General features: G+C 35.5%; 1 protein-coding gene across 1 annotated transcript in view; it reads right to left on the reverse strand.

Moving 5' to 3' along the window:
* The window catches only part of ASCC3 (activating signal cointegrator 1 complex subunit 3), a 354,273-nt gene that overhangs the window by 10,870 nt on the left and 326,689 nt on the right, over nucleotides 1-16,714 (reverse strand). The window contains exon 37 of the mRNA XM_034991607.1: nucleotides 14,386-14,610. Within this exon, the coding sequence (XP_034847498.1) occupies nucleotides 14,386-14,610 (225 nt within the window). The remainder of the gene's footprint in view (nucleotides 1-14,385; nucleotides 14,611-16,714) is intronic.

Raw genomic sequence — 16,714 nt, forward strand, 5'->3', positions numbered from 1 at the left:
GTTTTCATGATGAAGTTGAAAGATTTCATAAAATTTATGAGCGTTCCCCACAATTTTTCATTGTATGATCCAGATGTGAAAATGTAAAAAATCATGCAAAGTGATTGCTTACATGAAGTAAATGAAAAGCCATGTTATGAATTGAAAACTATTATTTGTCTTGTTTTAATTTAGAGAAAAGCAGGTAGAGAGACCAAGAATCTGGGAGGAAAAAAGGTTTTGCAACTACCCAAATGTGGTGAATGAAATGTTGCTCTCTGCTCAATCACTCCCTTGTCGGGTCTGTTTTCTCTGCTCCACACCCCCACTCCCCCCATCACTGTCTTAGTGCAGACCTTCAACAACTCTCACCTGGAATAATACAACTAACCCTTTATTTTCATTCTCACCTAATTTTTCTTCAATCCATAGTTTATATGGTTACCAAAGTAAATTATCAGAGAGGTGACACGGATCATGTCATTTGTCTGCTCAAATTTCTTCAATGGCTTCGCACCATGTAGAGGACAAAGCTAGCACTTCTCTGCACAACAGTTTTGTTCTGTGATCTAGCTGGTCCTAGCTTTTCACTCTGGCCCCTTCCTCCCTGCACTCTTAATATAGCAACACTAAATTACTGCCATTTCCCCACATTTGCCCTTGCTCCTTATGTTCTCTTTTTGCAAATTCTGCTTTACCTGTTTACCTGGTAAACTCCCATTCATCCTTCATGTCTAGCTCAAATGCTACTTCTTACTGTGAAGGCTCCCTGATTCTTGCAGATGGACTGCAGACATTTCTTTCTTTTCCTGTGAGTCTGCTGCTCTTGACACATGCCACCATTATCCTATTGTCATTCTCTGTTTACACATGTGCCCTCTAAACTATAGATTTCTTGATGGCAAAAATCTGAAATAGTCTGTTAACTCTAGCCCAGTGCCCTCAAGAAATATTTGTTTTCTGAGGAATATTGGTAAAAATCCAATTACAATGATGATAACAACATCCTGCCTAAGTTATTGCATACTTGCTGAAGAAAAAAATTCCAAGCTTTTAGTGTCAAACGGACATAGATTTGAGTCTTAATTTTGTCCCACTTACTATGTGAATCTGGGGAAATCTCTTAACCCTACTCTGCTAGACTTCTCATTTATAGAAGGGGTATTAAACCTCCTTATAGGGATGCTATGAGGGTACAATGTACTGCCTGGAACATAGTAAATCTTAAACAAACAAGTGCCTATTTCTAAAGTTTTTCTACGATATGATGAAAAGGACACCCTAAAATAGTCCATTCTTTCTAACAGGGATTTCCTTTGGGCCTTTTGGTGTTGATTTCTGCACTTAGTAGTATAGGGCTTTGAAGGGCAGCGCATGCAAGGTCAAGAGCAGGTGCATGGAATGGGCAAAACAGTTCCTCAGGAGGGGTGTCCAAATACAAAAGAGCCAGGGGAAAAGGCTAACGGCCGTCCCTGTGGTTCAGACCAAACTGGAGGATGTGGGCTTGGATCTCAGTGTGAGTGGGCAAGCCAGTGTTACTGTTCAGAGGTACATACCTAAAGAAGCTAAGGCCAGGGGATGGTCCAGGTAAATGGACTTGAGGGTCCTAATAGCCTGTACTGACATATCTCTGCATGACTGAGCCTAGGATGGATTCCCTGTGTCTCACTGTCTTTTATAGCAGTCTTCCTCAGGGATAAAGGCTAATAAGCATCTGCTCCTCCCCAGAGTGGGGCTTACTTTGGTAGCAGCTGGAGATCATGGCTCAGTTCCCCAACTCACCTCAAAGTCCCTTACAGAGATCTAATGCTCAACAACAAAGTTGGTTTTTAGTACACTGAGGAGATAGAACTCTGGACATTCTTTCCCAGCTTAGCATTAACATTAGGCAAATGCTTAATTCCCCTTTACCTCACATCCACTTTCTACTTGGCATGCTACTTACAGGGCAAAACTAGGATGATTCTAAGTATTGGGAAAAATGGATGGGCACTGACTGCGTATGAAACTTTCTCCTACTAAGTGGGCATGAACTTCAACTGATTGATGATTGAGAATTCTTTGCCATTTCCAGCTGTGACAAAATGGAAATATAATTTCTAGCACTGTATTCATTTATAAAATTATGCTACAATTAAAATCTTATCATAATTAATAGAAACTGTGGAGCTGTCATTTGTTTATAGGAGAGCAGGTGATGAGCTTTGTTTTTAACACATTTTAACTGATCACTAGGAAGCCAGGTGAGAAGTCCAGGTAAGAACTCAAGAACTTCTGAAGTACCTGGCTTTATGCCAAGGTAAAACCACCACCACCACGAACTACAAAAATCAACCCCACCCCTCACTCCTAAAATAATAAAAAAATTAGAGTTTAGAAAATGGATGCTTTCTGGAAAAATTTTTTAGGCTCTAGGAGTCCTGGAGCCAAAGGCATGCTCTGTGACTTGAAACCAACTCATGTCCTGAACATTTATTTTGAATCAATTTCAAGAATTCCCTAAGCATATCAGGCTTGGTCTTAGCATTTAAATTCAACCACATTTTCATGGTGGCATTACTGCTTCTGCAAAGGACAGATTTATCAAATCTAGAGCTATTTTCTTGTCTTCTGTGACTATAGACTATACTTAAAAATGCAAGCTTGACAACATATCTCTGTAAATATTATGGCAAATAAAATTTCATTCAATTATTAAAAGTTCCAAACAGTGCATTATATAGTTAAAGTCAAGCTATATAGACAGTATGCATATATGGTGTGAGTAAAATATTTGTATAATAGTGCACAGACTATAATACACTTTCGTAAATAGCTCACTTTAATCCATAACAATACCAAGTATGAGGCAGGCATTAGTACCGTCCTCCTTTCACAGATGGAGAAATGGAAGCTCACAGGTGTTCAGTGGTATGTAATCACACCAGTCACAAGTGAAATTAAGACTTGATCTTGGTTTTCCAATCAATTACCTGTGTTCATTACACAATATTCCATTACCTTTGAATGACTTACATTGACCTTGGCCTGTTTTTTTAAATTAAATTAAAATTTTTTTTAAATTTTATTTTAAGTAGGCTCCACACCCAATGTAGGGTTTGAACTCACGACCCTGAGATTCGGAGTCATGTACTCTACCGACTGAGCCAGCCAGGCGCCCCTACCCTGTCTTACTTATTTCAAGAAGGATTTAAAGTGGTTTACGTCTAACCTTTTTCCCCTACATAACAGAAAAATACAAATTCCAGACAAAATAATTAGGTGTTTAATCAATTACTGTCTCTGTAAGAATTTTATCAATACAATTCTCAAAAACTTTAAAATTTTTAAATAAATTTGAATCCATCATTTGGTTATAAGTACATCTTAATATTTGATAGGCAGGCATTACATATCTTTTGGAATCCAACTGAATTCTGGATTTAAACAATTCAAGGGTAATATAGGAACTTTGAGTACTGTGACTGAATTAAAGTCAACTGCGTTGGAAGGAAACAGAACTGCTGACCACCAAAAGAAAAACTATCATTTGATATACATCAAGAGGTATTAAGAGGCACATAATACAAAGAAGCTCTAAGGACCATTTTTTAAAAATTTCTAAATTTAGTTTGAAAAGTCTGTGAATTAGTCCTCAGTGTCGTCAAGGCTCTGTGGCTTGGCATGGGACAGATGAGGCACCAGCTCCTCTACCCACAGCCCCCTTAGCATTCTGACTTATTCCCTCTCCTCTTCCTCCCTTTATCCTTTCCTCTCTTTAAGGAACTTTTTCTCTTTTTCCTCACATCACCTGCTAGTCATCCTTGTGTATCTATTGGTGGCATAGGGATTGCAACAACCACATGAAAATAAGATCATGACAAAGGCTGAAATGGCTAGATAATGTTGCTACTTCTGTTCAAATTAGATGACATAAAGAATACACTGACAGAGTTTAAGATTTATTTAGTCTAGTATGAGAGAAAAAGATTTTCATTAATTTAGAGAAGTCAAGTGACTACTTATGGAATGTCATGAGAACGCAAAATACTATGGGAAGATCATCAGAAACAATGGAAGTCTGTGAAACTCACAGCCAAGAGGAGTCTAAGGACATGACAACTAAATGTGATGTGGTATCTTGAATGGGATCCTAGAAAAGGAAAAGGATATTAAGTACACTAAAGAATTCTAAGTATGGACTTTTGTTAATAATAATGTATCAATATTGGTTCATTAATTGTGACAAATGTACTTTATTAATGTAAAATGCTAATAATAATACAAATGTACTTTATTAATGTAAGATGCTAATAATACAGGAAGACCAGGTGTGGGATGAGTAGGCCCTCTCTGAACTATCTTTGCAACTTTTCTGTAAATCTAAGACTGTTCTAAAATATAAATTTTATTAAAAAAAAAAACTATGGAGATTCATCCAAAGCAGCTTGTTAAAATATTAGTTGTTAGACATCTGCTAGAAAATGCACTATGGGGGGTGCCTGGGTGGCTCAGTCATTAAGCTTCTGCCTTCGGCTCAGGTCATGGTCCCAGGGTCCTGGGATCGAGCCCCACATCAGGCTCCCTGCTCCTTGGGAAGCCTGCTTCTCCCTCTCCCACTCCCCCTGCTTGTGGTCTCTCTCTCTGTCAAAAAATAAATAAAATCTTAAAAAAAAAAAAAGAAAAAGAAAAAGAAAAATGCACTATGTAGTTCAAGGGCTCCCAGAAGTTTTACAATGATGGGAAAACCTGAAAAAAAAAGCTTTCTCGACAGAAAGGCATATTCCTTTAAAGGCTCAAGTCAGTTGCAAGTAATGATACAGTATTTTATCAATACTTAAAATGCTATAAGTACATTTGTAAGACTCTTTTTCAATAGCAACAGTTGTTCACTGTAACTTTCTCCTGAACTTTTACCCCCAGAAGGTTAGCATTCAGGAAGCTCAGCTGCTGTCTAACAAACTTAATTAATCAAAAAGTCATTTCCGAGCTGTAACTATGAGTAAAAGCGCTTCGAGTGTGCTAGCAAGCCTACAAGTTAATCAAAATGCTAATGCAGTACAAATTAAAGTTGTGATTAACATTTCACAGTAGCTGCTTAAGTGAGTTGATCACACAAATGGGTTAAGCATTACTCATTTCCTACAGCCCCAACCGGGAAAAGGGTTGTTATGTGGGTATGAGGAGAGGAGCTGGGGTTGTAGAAGGCTCCTTCATAATAGCATCACATCATCAATAAACCATCACCAAATTCTCATACAAAAGCTTTCAGGTAGAGTCACCCAGGGGGAAATAGCCTTCCAAATTATATTATAGTCCTTGAAGGGAGATTGCCTATAAATCCACAAGAATAAGTAAAGGTGTTTAATACCTCAAAATCCACACATTTGTGTTAGTTTTGGAAATGCTACATGCATTAGCTCTGTGTTGCTTCTTGGAGGTGGGGGTGGGGAATGGTACCTTGTTTTGAGTGTTGTTTCCCGTGTCCTACTGAGGAATTAAATGTACCTTTGATACATGCAAAAATAATTACTAACTGGATAATGATTCTATTTTTATTAAGTTTTTATTTTAATTTCAGTATGGTTAACATGTGGTGTTATATTAGTTTCAGATGTACAACAGAGTGATTCAACTGGATGGTAATTCTGCACCACAGTGTGGATCTTTGCATTTGGAAGAATAATCATTCAGGATGAAGTTCCTTTAGAATTATTTGCTTTTAAATAGTCATCCATTAATAAAACTTCATCAGGCTTCCATGGCAAGATCTGAGCTCCTGGCAGTCTTGCCAGGAAAGCAGTCTGAATTAGACTTTCCTGTCTCTATGAATTTGATAAGGTCACACTAATGTTTACAATGAACAGACTACATTTGTTGGTAGACAATACAGATTTGGCAGATAATCTCAAAAACATTGTGAGAATCCACACATAATAAATCTCCCTTTTCAATCCTCTCCTAATAAAGAACTAGAAAGGAAAAAGTGAAATATTTATTCATTCTATTCACCATGATATACTGAAATGTACTACATGCCAAGAATTATGTCCAAGTCGCCTTGTCAGTGACATTATAGTTATTGATACAGTTCTAGCCTACTTTGGATGATGCAAAATCCTCCAAATAATATGCTCATAGGATTAATATTCCTTGAAACATATCCATAAAACAGATATATTTAAAACTTGATAGTGTAATTTTCATTTTAGGATCCTTCAAACACTTGAGTTGCAGCAATTAACTATTTTTTTTAACTTCTTTAGATTACAGATTGCTAAATATGTATAATCCAATTTTGGAAGTCTAGAAATGATTTACTTATAATCCACCCATCTTTTTCTCCAAATGATCTGAAGCAGCTTTCTGAAGTCTATTGTGCTGTACTGTTCACTTAAAGATAATCTTTTCATTTGGTCTAATTATAAGCATTTAAAAGTGTGAAAGGATTCTAAGAATATACAGAAGATTTTATCTGCCATTTGCTATATCAAAACATTTCTTACAAGTATTGGATTAAGGATTTGACCAAGTACTTCTTTTGTTAAGCTTAGCAATACCTGGCCTACTTTCTCTGCTAACTGTATTTGACTCTATGATTCTAAAACTTGTTCACTTAATTGACACTGACATTCTTTAATACATTGAAAAGCCACTGAGCATGTGCTTACTGCACCCTTAGGTAAATACTCCTCAAAGGTTACATTAGTCTTGCTCCATGGCAGTTTTATCTGCTGGCATCATCAAATATTTCTATGCTTTTTAATCTACTACAAATAGAAATCATTTGTTAATGGAAATATAGACCCAGCCATAGTCATAGTATTTCTCAGTTAAAAGAATTAAGTCAATGAAAAATATTCTTATCATTACATCACCTTTTCCCTTATCCTATTCTTTCCTGTTCTCAGACTCGAACACGTGCATATATATATATCTTAAATTTATTGATTCAAATCTCTTAAAAATAGATTGACAATGCAATATGTTTTCAGAGTAGCTGTGGGTTACAGAAAAAATATAATACTGATTATCTGAAATGTAATGAATGCACTTTAAGTTTATCAGAAATGGTTTACAAAGATGTCAAATTATTGTTTTGAAGTTTGGGCTAAACAACAGTTTCACCAATAAACTTTTAGAGATTTGTTTTTGCAAAATTAAGAAGGTTCTCTGACTGGAGAGAAGTATAAACACCTATTCAATTCATATATTTCCTCCCCTTTATTTTTGACTAGCACAATTTATGATAATTGATAAAGCCCTATTAGAACATGTTAGATGGTAACTAGACTATTGTGGTGATCATTTTGCAATGTATACAAATGTCAAATCACTGTTTTGTACATCTGAAACTAATATAATACTGTGTGTCAATTATATCACGATTAAGAAAAAAATTCTCCCTGCCTTGGTACTAAAAAGACCCAAAAGAACAAAAGCATGTTAACATTAATTTGAATGGCATATGAGCTACATATTATCTCCTGTATGCAAGGGAAGAAAGGCTGAAAACAGTAGTTCCAAAAGACCTGGGCATTAAGGAAAATAATGCAAAATGGCAGCTCCTATATTTGAGTTAGATGCAAGAATTTATAAAACAATGGAAACTTACCTGCCAGAACATAGCTTTGAGGCACTGAATCACCTAGATTATTATCAAAGCAGGTCCCCTGGCTTACCTTTGCCTACTTTCACTAGGACAATGGAACACGAATTCAATCTATATAAACATGTGCCTTGCTTGGTAAACAGAATATACAGAATATAGAACTTTACAGTCTTCCTCAATAGTAAAGAGGAGATGTCTGCTATTTTTGGGGTATTGGTAGTTCTATAGCTTGGGGAAAGGAATCGCTGAGATTGTCTATTGCTGCTAGAAGTTTGAAATTTTTCAAAAAGAACTGGTGTGATGGACAAAGGCTGCTTTCAGGGGAGCCCCGTTAGTTGGTGGTGATTAACCAGTGAAAGAAGCCAAGAACCTAACCTAAGCAGTGTAGGCCAACTCTGAAGAATGAAATAGAAACATAAAATGTGTGTATGTGTGTTTTAATAGTATATCTATGCATAGGTTGTTCTAGTATGCGTATACTACATTACAGGGATATTTTATAATTATGATGGCATTTCTCTTTCCCTTGACAGTTGTATCAATAATCTGATCTTTCTTCCATTATTTCCAATTTTTGTAGTTTTAGGGGAGAATGTGGGGAAGTAAATGGTTAATTCATTGGTGTATCTAGAATAATATAAAAACCTTGAGAAAGAACATAAGCAGTTGATATAAAAAAGGCAAACAGGCTCTCTACTGGACACTGTAGAGTGATATAATAAAGCAATTACAAATATCAGCAATATTAATAAGTTGCTCTTAGAAACTGGTTAAAGTAACTACAGATTGTTGAAGGGAACTAGAGTAAATAAGTGGAGGTGATTTGAGTATACATGAACAGGGAGTGATGAATTAAAAATATTATTCATAGTCTAGTGGGAATTCTTGGTTTTAAAAAAGTAGAAATTCCTATGAAGTTCTCATATTTTAAAACAAATTCTTACTAGACCATGTAATATGTTATTACATTTTTAAATACAATTTTTAAATCCATCCTTATAGGACAAAGGGAATCTGATGAGATATACCTTTATTACATATACCAACCTATGCTGAAAACTGTTTTTTGATGTGATCTTGGGAAAATTACTTAGTGTTCATCTGTAAAATGAGGATAATTGTATTACTTCATTAGGTTATTATAACAAATGCAATGTAAAGCAAGTAGAACAGAGCCTGGTACAAAAAAAAGTTCTCAAAAACTGTTCAGCACTATCATTGTTAATGATGGTCTGTCTTATGGGCCATCATTATATAGTGATTTTTTGGTGTGGGGAGCAGGGATAGTGCACAATTCTCCAAATAATTCTGGTCAAATTTGGTATTTATATACATTAACTCCAATTTAAATTTGGAAGCAAAGGTCTCCAGATACCTTTCTAATCAACCTACAGTCACATTTCTGTGTATGTTCTTCTTTCATAGGATAATAGAATCATCTTATAGTCTTTAAAGGCACTGATGCTAAAGTCTTTTAAAATAAATATTAAAATACACACAGATATTTTGATATATTAAATTTAGGCTGCAGCAGCGTTAGCTGACAGGTCAATCTATTTTCTACCACGTCTGAAAGAAACTTTCCTAAATAGCCCAGCAACCTGAATGCAGAATTGTACTTCGAAGTACACAGCCCTCTGGTTCTCAGTTCAGAGTCAGCTCCTCCAGCCCTGGTTTCCCTTTTTCCATGAAACACTTGAAAGCATTCAATTACTGGGAAGTTTTGCTATAAATACCAAAGAGGAGGTAGTGGGAGTGACTAAGATATAAACTTGTATCCTTATACTATTTGGCTCAATATTTTACTTAGTTTTCATTTAAATGAAGATTTTAAAGATTTTATTTTTAAGTAAAAAGGAAGATGATTTTAATGTAAAAACTTACAGCACTTCTTAGAAAAGATCAGAGATAACAGATCAGGATTTAAAATCCTGGTATTTCCACTGGTTTCAGTATGGACTGCCTTGACAAATCACCTTTAACAAAGTTATTTAACTTCTCTGAGCATCAATTTCTTTGTCTCTTCATAAAAAAGCAGCAGAGAGCTAATCAAAACACCAGACACCAGTGGTTCTGGCTTTGCTGTCAAATTTGGAAAATTTTGCCAAGTCAGTTTAATTTTTGATACTTCTTATTTGTAACCTTCTCATAAAAGCTAAAAAACATAAAGTTTTCCTTTGGTACATCCAGCACAGAAAGTATGTCCTTTCACTTACAACATTTTACAAACATATATTATAGTTAACAGGATCAAGAAGAGGATTTCAAAGGCGAATGGCAAGAATAATCAATTCTGTGATTACTCAATTTATAAATTAGAACATTTTAAGCAGATTTTAAAAACTGAGATATGCACAGTAATTTTTACTTTTATTTTTGTTCAGCGGGATAGAAATGGAAATACTAGTAATAGTAACATATTAAAAGGAACCATTACAAAAATACCCAAACCAAAAAAATGACTCAAATGATCTAGATATATAATTTCAATGGGTACAAGTAGGGAGGGCAGGCTGTTTGGTACATTCTGACTTCAAGCAGGGAAGTAGGACTACACAACTATGTTTTTCTTTTGTGAAAGATCCCCTAGGACATGGGTAGTCAAGAGTTTTCATAATCTAAATGATATAAAAGGTATGTTTCTATAAAATAAAGAGCATAAAAAAGCTTTAGAGTAAATGACTATGATAAAGCAAGGAAAGAAAAGAACTACTAAGAATGAGAATACTAAAATAGACCTATTTCCTTGAGTCCTCAAATCATTGTTTAATTTATAAACATTAACTAATGCCCTATTCTTGTGAGGTGTTATTTTTACTCAGACTTGAGGGGTTAAGTGACTTGCCTAGCACCTTATACTAAAACAAGAGCAGAACTGGATTTATGGTAAGAGCTGGTAGCACTGAGTCCCACACATAGACCCAAGGTCAGGCTCATGTCCCACGAGGGTAGTAGTATAATTTTCAATCAGCCAGCAGGGCTGCAGCTTGGAAAACTGCTTGAACCAATACTTTTTAAGGCCAACAATATCCACGTTATCAAATGAGAAAAATAGGGTACAATAATAAAATTGTCAATCAGCCACAGAAAATTTTACCAACTCTTGATTTTCTCCCCAAAATCTCCACTGGCAACCCTAATATTCTTTTCTCTTCCTGGCTTGCCTACTTTTATTACAATCTTACAAATTACAGGAGTGAGAGGATTTAGGATAAATCTAAAGTTTTTTAGCAGGTGGCTTCTGAAAAGCCAACTCAACATTTAAGATGATCATAACTAATAATTTATAATAAAGAAAATTCCACCACAATGACTATAGGGGAGTCATTAAATAAACTATGACCTTCACATGAAGGAATATAGTGCAGCCATTAGAAATCATGTTGAGAAGAACATTTAGTGTTAAAGAATATTTAATGTTATAAATTATTAGGTTAAAAAGTTTATAAAACAGCATGATAAAAATCTGCAAAAGAAAAAAGTGAGAGAGCATGTATGTATATGCATAAATGTACAAAGAAAAAGAGCTGTTGAGCTTCCAAGGACAAAAAAAACAAAACACAACCATTGTACTCTAGCTAGTAAACTTGGTTTTTGTAGGAAAAAGGGTTAGTAATTCTAAAATGACATCAGGAGTATGCTAGGATTGAGGAAATAGCAAATATGTTTTGAATAATAAGAGCCAGGTTTTTCACAGGTGGAGAAAGGACTTATAAATTTAAAAAGAAGAGTGAAATGAACCTTTTGGTACTGGATTGGAATTGGAGGTATTGGAAATGAACTCATGGTTTTGTAAATACAAATGTTTTCACACACATACACATATACACAGAGATAAGTAGATATGCAAATGGGTAGAGATGTCTGTCTGCATACTTATATTTCCTAGCTTTGTCCAGTGGGTAGGTCTAGAGGCAAAGATACCCAGATAGTGCTGGAGTCAATAAGCCTCCAGATTTTAGTCTCTACACTATTCTCTAATAAAAAGAACCAGGGCTCTTTGGAAACATGGCTGATTCCAGTGCTAGCGCAGGCAGAGGTACAAGATGGAAGACTGCAAGGTGATGTTAAAATAATAATGTGTACATGTCAAAGGGATAGAGGAACCAGTGTGAGAGGCCCCAGTGGTTGATACTGAGACAATCTGTGCAGCAAAGTAAATAATGATAGCAATGGATTTTACCCAATAGAATAAAACAAAAACTCATGAGTCTATACTTATATAAATAAATAAGTGAATAAAATATAAGTAAATAGAGAAGAACAAGTTCTTCCTTCCAGTAGAATTCCAGGGAAAATGGAAACAGAAAATCAGAATAGTAATAATTGCTTCAGGCAATTCAAATCAAAACTATAATGCAGTATCACCTTACACCTGTTAGAATGGCTAAAATCAACAACACAAGAAACAACAGGTGTTGAAGTTGTGGAGAAAAAGTAACCCTCTTAACCAACTGAGCCACCCAGGCGCCCGAAAAAGTAACCCTCTTGGACCGTTGATGTGGGAATGCAAACCGGTGGAGCCACTGTGGAAAACAGTATGGAGGTTACTCAAAATGTTAAAAATAGAACTACCTTATGATCCAGCAGTCACACTACTATTTACCCAAAGAATACAAAAACACTAATTCAAAGGATACATGTACCCCTATGTTTATAGCAGCATTATTCATAATAGCCAAGACATGGAAGCAGCCCAAGTGTCCACTCATAATTGAATGGATAAAGAAGATATGGGGTATGTGTGTACCTGTCTTCCTAGAGAGGTAAACCATGTGCTGCTTACAACAGGATGTCAAAAAATATCTGTTTATTATAGCCTTACTTCCCTAATTCCTGAAAGTTTGTACTTATTCTATTTTATGAAATATTCCTATTCTTTTAGATGATATAATTAAGTTTTTTTATGATAATAAAAATGTTAGAAGCTAATTTTAAAACATTTAAACATTTCAGAAAAGCATAAAGGAGAAATTAAAAACCACCCACAATCCTGCTAGAAATGGCTTTTGGTGGACACTATTCTGCATCTTCTCTCTAGGTATACTTGCATATATAGATATTTTACATACATGTAGAATTCACAAATGAAAATGTAACATTTTACAGCATTCTGTAACTGGAAAGATACTTAGGTTATTTACAAGTCTTTAATTTTGTAAATGATGCTATAATGTACCTCCATGTACACAGACCTATTTACTCTACCTTAAAAACACCCTAAGTTTTTGGGAAATTTTAAAAATTTTTTATTGCAGAAATGTCCAAAAAAGGTAAAATGTAGAAAATCAAATCTCTCATCATCTCACTCCCTTAGGAGCGCTTCGCCAACACTGCTCCTCTCCCAATCATCTCTCAGTAAATGGCAGCTCCATTCCTCCATTTGCTCAGGAGAAAAGCCCCGGAAAACTCTCTGGCTCCTCACTTTCCCTAAAAACCATTTTCCAATTCATCAGCAGACTCTGTTAATTCTGAAAAAAAGAATACAGGAAACCAACCAATTCTAACCAATCTCACACATACCAACCTGGTCCAGCCGCCATCATTTCATGCCTAGCCCTAAAGCACTCACGGTATGAAAAGTTCATTGATAGGGTTTCAGATTCCACATTGCAACTTTCAAGAAAAACCACATGTCAAGTTTCCATGTAGTGTCAAAAAAGAATATCCTCAATTACCTGAAAAGGCTATAAAAAATACTCTTCCCCTTTCAAACTACATATCTCTGTGAGGCTGGCTTTTCTTCATATACTTCATACTTTTTTTCATAAAACATCATATTGTAACAGACCGATTGCAAAAGGAGATATATGAATCTAGCTGACTTCTATTAAGCTAGACATTAAAGATATTTGCAAAAATGTAAAATAATTTTATACTTTTCACTAACTTTCTTTATTGTCTTAGAAAATAGTTACCTTTCCTGAAAAATCATGTTATTTCTATTAACATATAATGGGTTTGTTATTATTTTTAAATAACATAATAAATATTTGAGAATTTTTCAGTTTTAATTAACATGGTAAATATTCATAAATATAACCAACATAACCACTAGTGAACCACTGCTCTAGCAGCTTACCTCTCAGAGTAAAAGCCAAAATCCTTAACGGTTTACAAACTCCCTACCTTGACCTGACCTCATTTTCTCTGAGAAAATGATCTCCATATCCACTGCTTCTTAACTTCACTTCTAGTGCCCCTTTCCACCTTCTTTACAATGGTCTCCTTTATTTTTCTTTGACTATACCAAGTAAGTTCCTACATGAGAGACATGGCACTAGCTTTTTGTAGTTTTTGGAGTATACTCACTCAGATAATCCTATGGCTCACTCTTCTTTTAATTCTTTCTTTAATGTTATTTTATAAGCAAGACAGTCCCTGAACACATTTAAAGTAGTGAAAAACAACACTTTCCATCTTTCTCTAGATTTCCTTTATTCTACTGTATTACTTAAAAAAACCCAACAAGACAGCAGTTATCACCCCTTCACTTATATTTTTAAATGTCTTTTCCATCTCAAGTGAAAGCCCATAACAGCAGGCAGTCTTTTGCTTGTTCACTGCTGTATGCTCAGTACTTAGAAAAGTACCTGGCATTTACTTTTACTTTCAATTTTCATCCAATGGTAACTGAAATTGTCATCTTATTGCATTTATATTTGCCTTTTACTTTGAAAATTCTTGATTTGATTCATTAGATTTTTCTCAACAATGTTATGATAAAATATTTTAAATGCAAGTATATTTTATCCTAGAACAGGGGGAAAAAAGCAGAAATGATGGGATAAGATAGAAGTATTAGACTTTCATACCTGACATACTCTGAGTGCTTGGTCCAAGACTGTTTTGGTATCAGTGTCATAATCTGGGCAGGGCAGCATGGTTCTGCTGAGATGTGCCTGTAGTAGGAGATGTGCTTTGGTGTGAGGGCTATCAAATGAATGAGGATTAGATTCAAAGGGAAGACATTTTGCCAGTTCACTATTCATATGATCTTCATTATGTCTTACTGGCAAATCTGTGTATTCTTCTGCATCCTGGGGAAAAAAAACACACATACACATATATATACATATAGAAAATAATGTTGGATCAAAAGTATAATAATTAATGTACTTCTTAGCTTAACTACTGACATTTAAAACATCGTTTAGAAGAACCATAAGGCAACCAATCATGCCCCTTAGAACTTTGCTTTATTCAATACTATTATTAATATGTAAGTGCAAGCTAATAATGTACAATATATCTGAAATGCATGAATGCTCTTCTTATTTATACAATCAACAAAAATAACAGAGGACCTGCTGGGCATCACACAATATACTTAACATTGGAGCCACAGGAGTGAACCAGAGAGTTCCTCAGGGACAGATAAGTTCTACAAAGTACAATGAATGTTATTATATGGTAAGTACAGGGTGCTGAAGGGACATTCAGTTTGGGGACCTACTTATTTTAGAGAGTCAGGGAAAGTTTCTTGGAAACAATGACATTTAAGTTAAGATCTATAGGATGAGTGGAAGGAATATGGCAGGGCTGGGGCAGGGAGGTTGAGGATAAGATTGGTGAAGTAAGAAAAGGATGAAAAGAAGAATCATTAACTTAAAATTTATTGTAATAAATCAGATTAAAATAAAGTGATTTGAAATTGAGAGTTTCCAGTTCCACATGTAAGGAGCTTAGAAGTCACCATTCTAACCTAACAACAAGTAAAAAGCTGAACAAATTGAAAGATCAACAACTCTTCTTGGATCCATAAAAGAGGAGAGGACATGGGGCAAACTGCTGCCCCCAAGATTGGAGACATAGGCAAACACAAGGAGTCATAGCTAACAGAAACAGATACTCATGAGCAGAAACCACCAAGGGAACCAGTGCTGAAGTAAGAAAACCTGAGCTGTAACTGTTGAATTGCTGGAGGATCAGTGTGGACAACTCAGAGTTAAAAACTCCAGGAGGACCCAGTCTTAGGGGAACCCCCCAAATATTGTGAAATTTACCTTCAGGAGCTTGGCCAGATTCCTATGGGAAATATCAGAGAAAAATTCGCTGGAGCTTCCAGCAGGAGGTTCCAGCAGGGGGTTTCCAGTTTGAAATATGCCAGAGAATTCTGTTCTTAACAAGGCCTGCTCTCAGGAGAAACTAGTTAACTACAGCCTAACCTAAGGTACTATTAGAGCTTAAATGACCTGGGGTAAGGGAAATACCCAACTTCAGCCACTGTAATCATCCTGTCCCATCTAAGAGGGGAGAAAAAACCTGAGAAACACTTCACACCTGTGAAATTCACAGTACTGAGGCCTGGCTCACTAAAAGATTGAGACCTAATCATAGAACTATAGCATATTTCTCCCCACTTCACCAGCACATTACTAAAGGCCTATTTACAGCATTTTTTTTTTTTACACAAAGTACATTATGTCTGGGTATCAAGAAAATATTACAAGATATAGCAAAAGGTAAAAACAAACAAAAAACCCCGCCACAAAATGAAAAAAAACAAAAAAACCTACCCAGTTTGAATAGACAGAGCCAACATAAGAATGGCAGAGATAATGGAATTACCAGACTGGCAGCGATATTGGAATTACCAGACTCGGAATTTAAAACAACTATAATTAGTTGCTAACCAACTAATATATGCTAAGGGCTCTAATGGATAAACTAGATAGCATTAAGAACTGATGGGCCTGGGTGGCTCAGTTGGTTAAGCATCTAACTTCAGCTCAGGTCATGATTTCAGGGTCCTGGGATAGAGCCTGGAGGCAGGCTCCACACTTAGCAGGGAGTTTGCTTGTCCCTCTGCCCCTTCCCCCATTTGTGCTCTCTCTCTAATAAATCAATACAATCTTAAAAAAAAAGAACAGATGGGCAATGTAAAATGAGATGAAAATGCTAGAAAAACCAAAAAGAAATGCTAAAGACAAAAAACATTGTAACAAACATGAAGATCTTTGAGGGACTTATTAGTAGACAGGACATGGCTAAGAAAAGAACTTCTGAGCTAGATGACATTATCAATGGAATCTTCAAGAACTAAAAAGCAAAGAGAACAAAGACTGAGAGAACCAGAATAGAATATCCAAGGACTATGAACAACTACAAAAGGTATAACATACACATAGTGGGAATACCAGA

Source organism: Mirounga leonina, unplaced genomic scaffold (assembly GCF_011800145.1).
Source record: "Mirounga leonina isolate KUSES-001 unplaced genomic scaffold, KU_Mleo_1.0 Mir_53, whole genome shotgun sequence".
NCBI classification, from domain to species: domain Eukaryota; kingdom Metazoa; phylum Chordata; class Mammalia; order Carnivora; family Phocidae; genus Mirounga; species Mirounga leonina.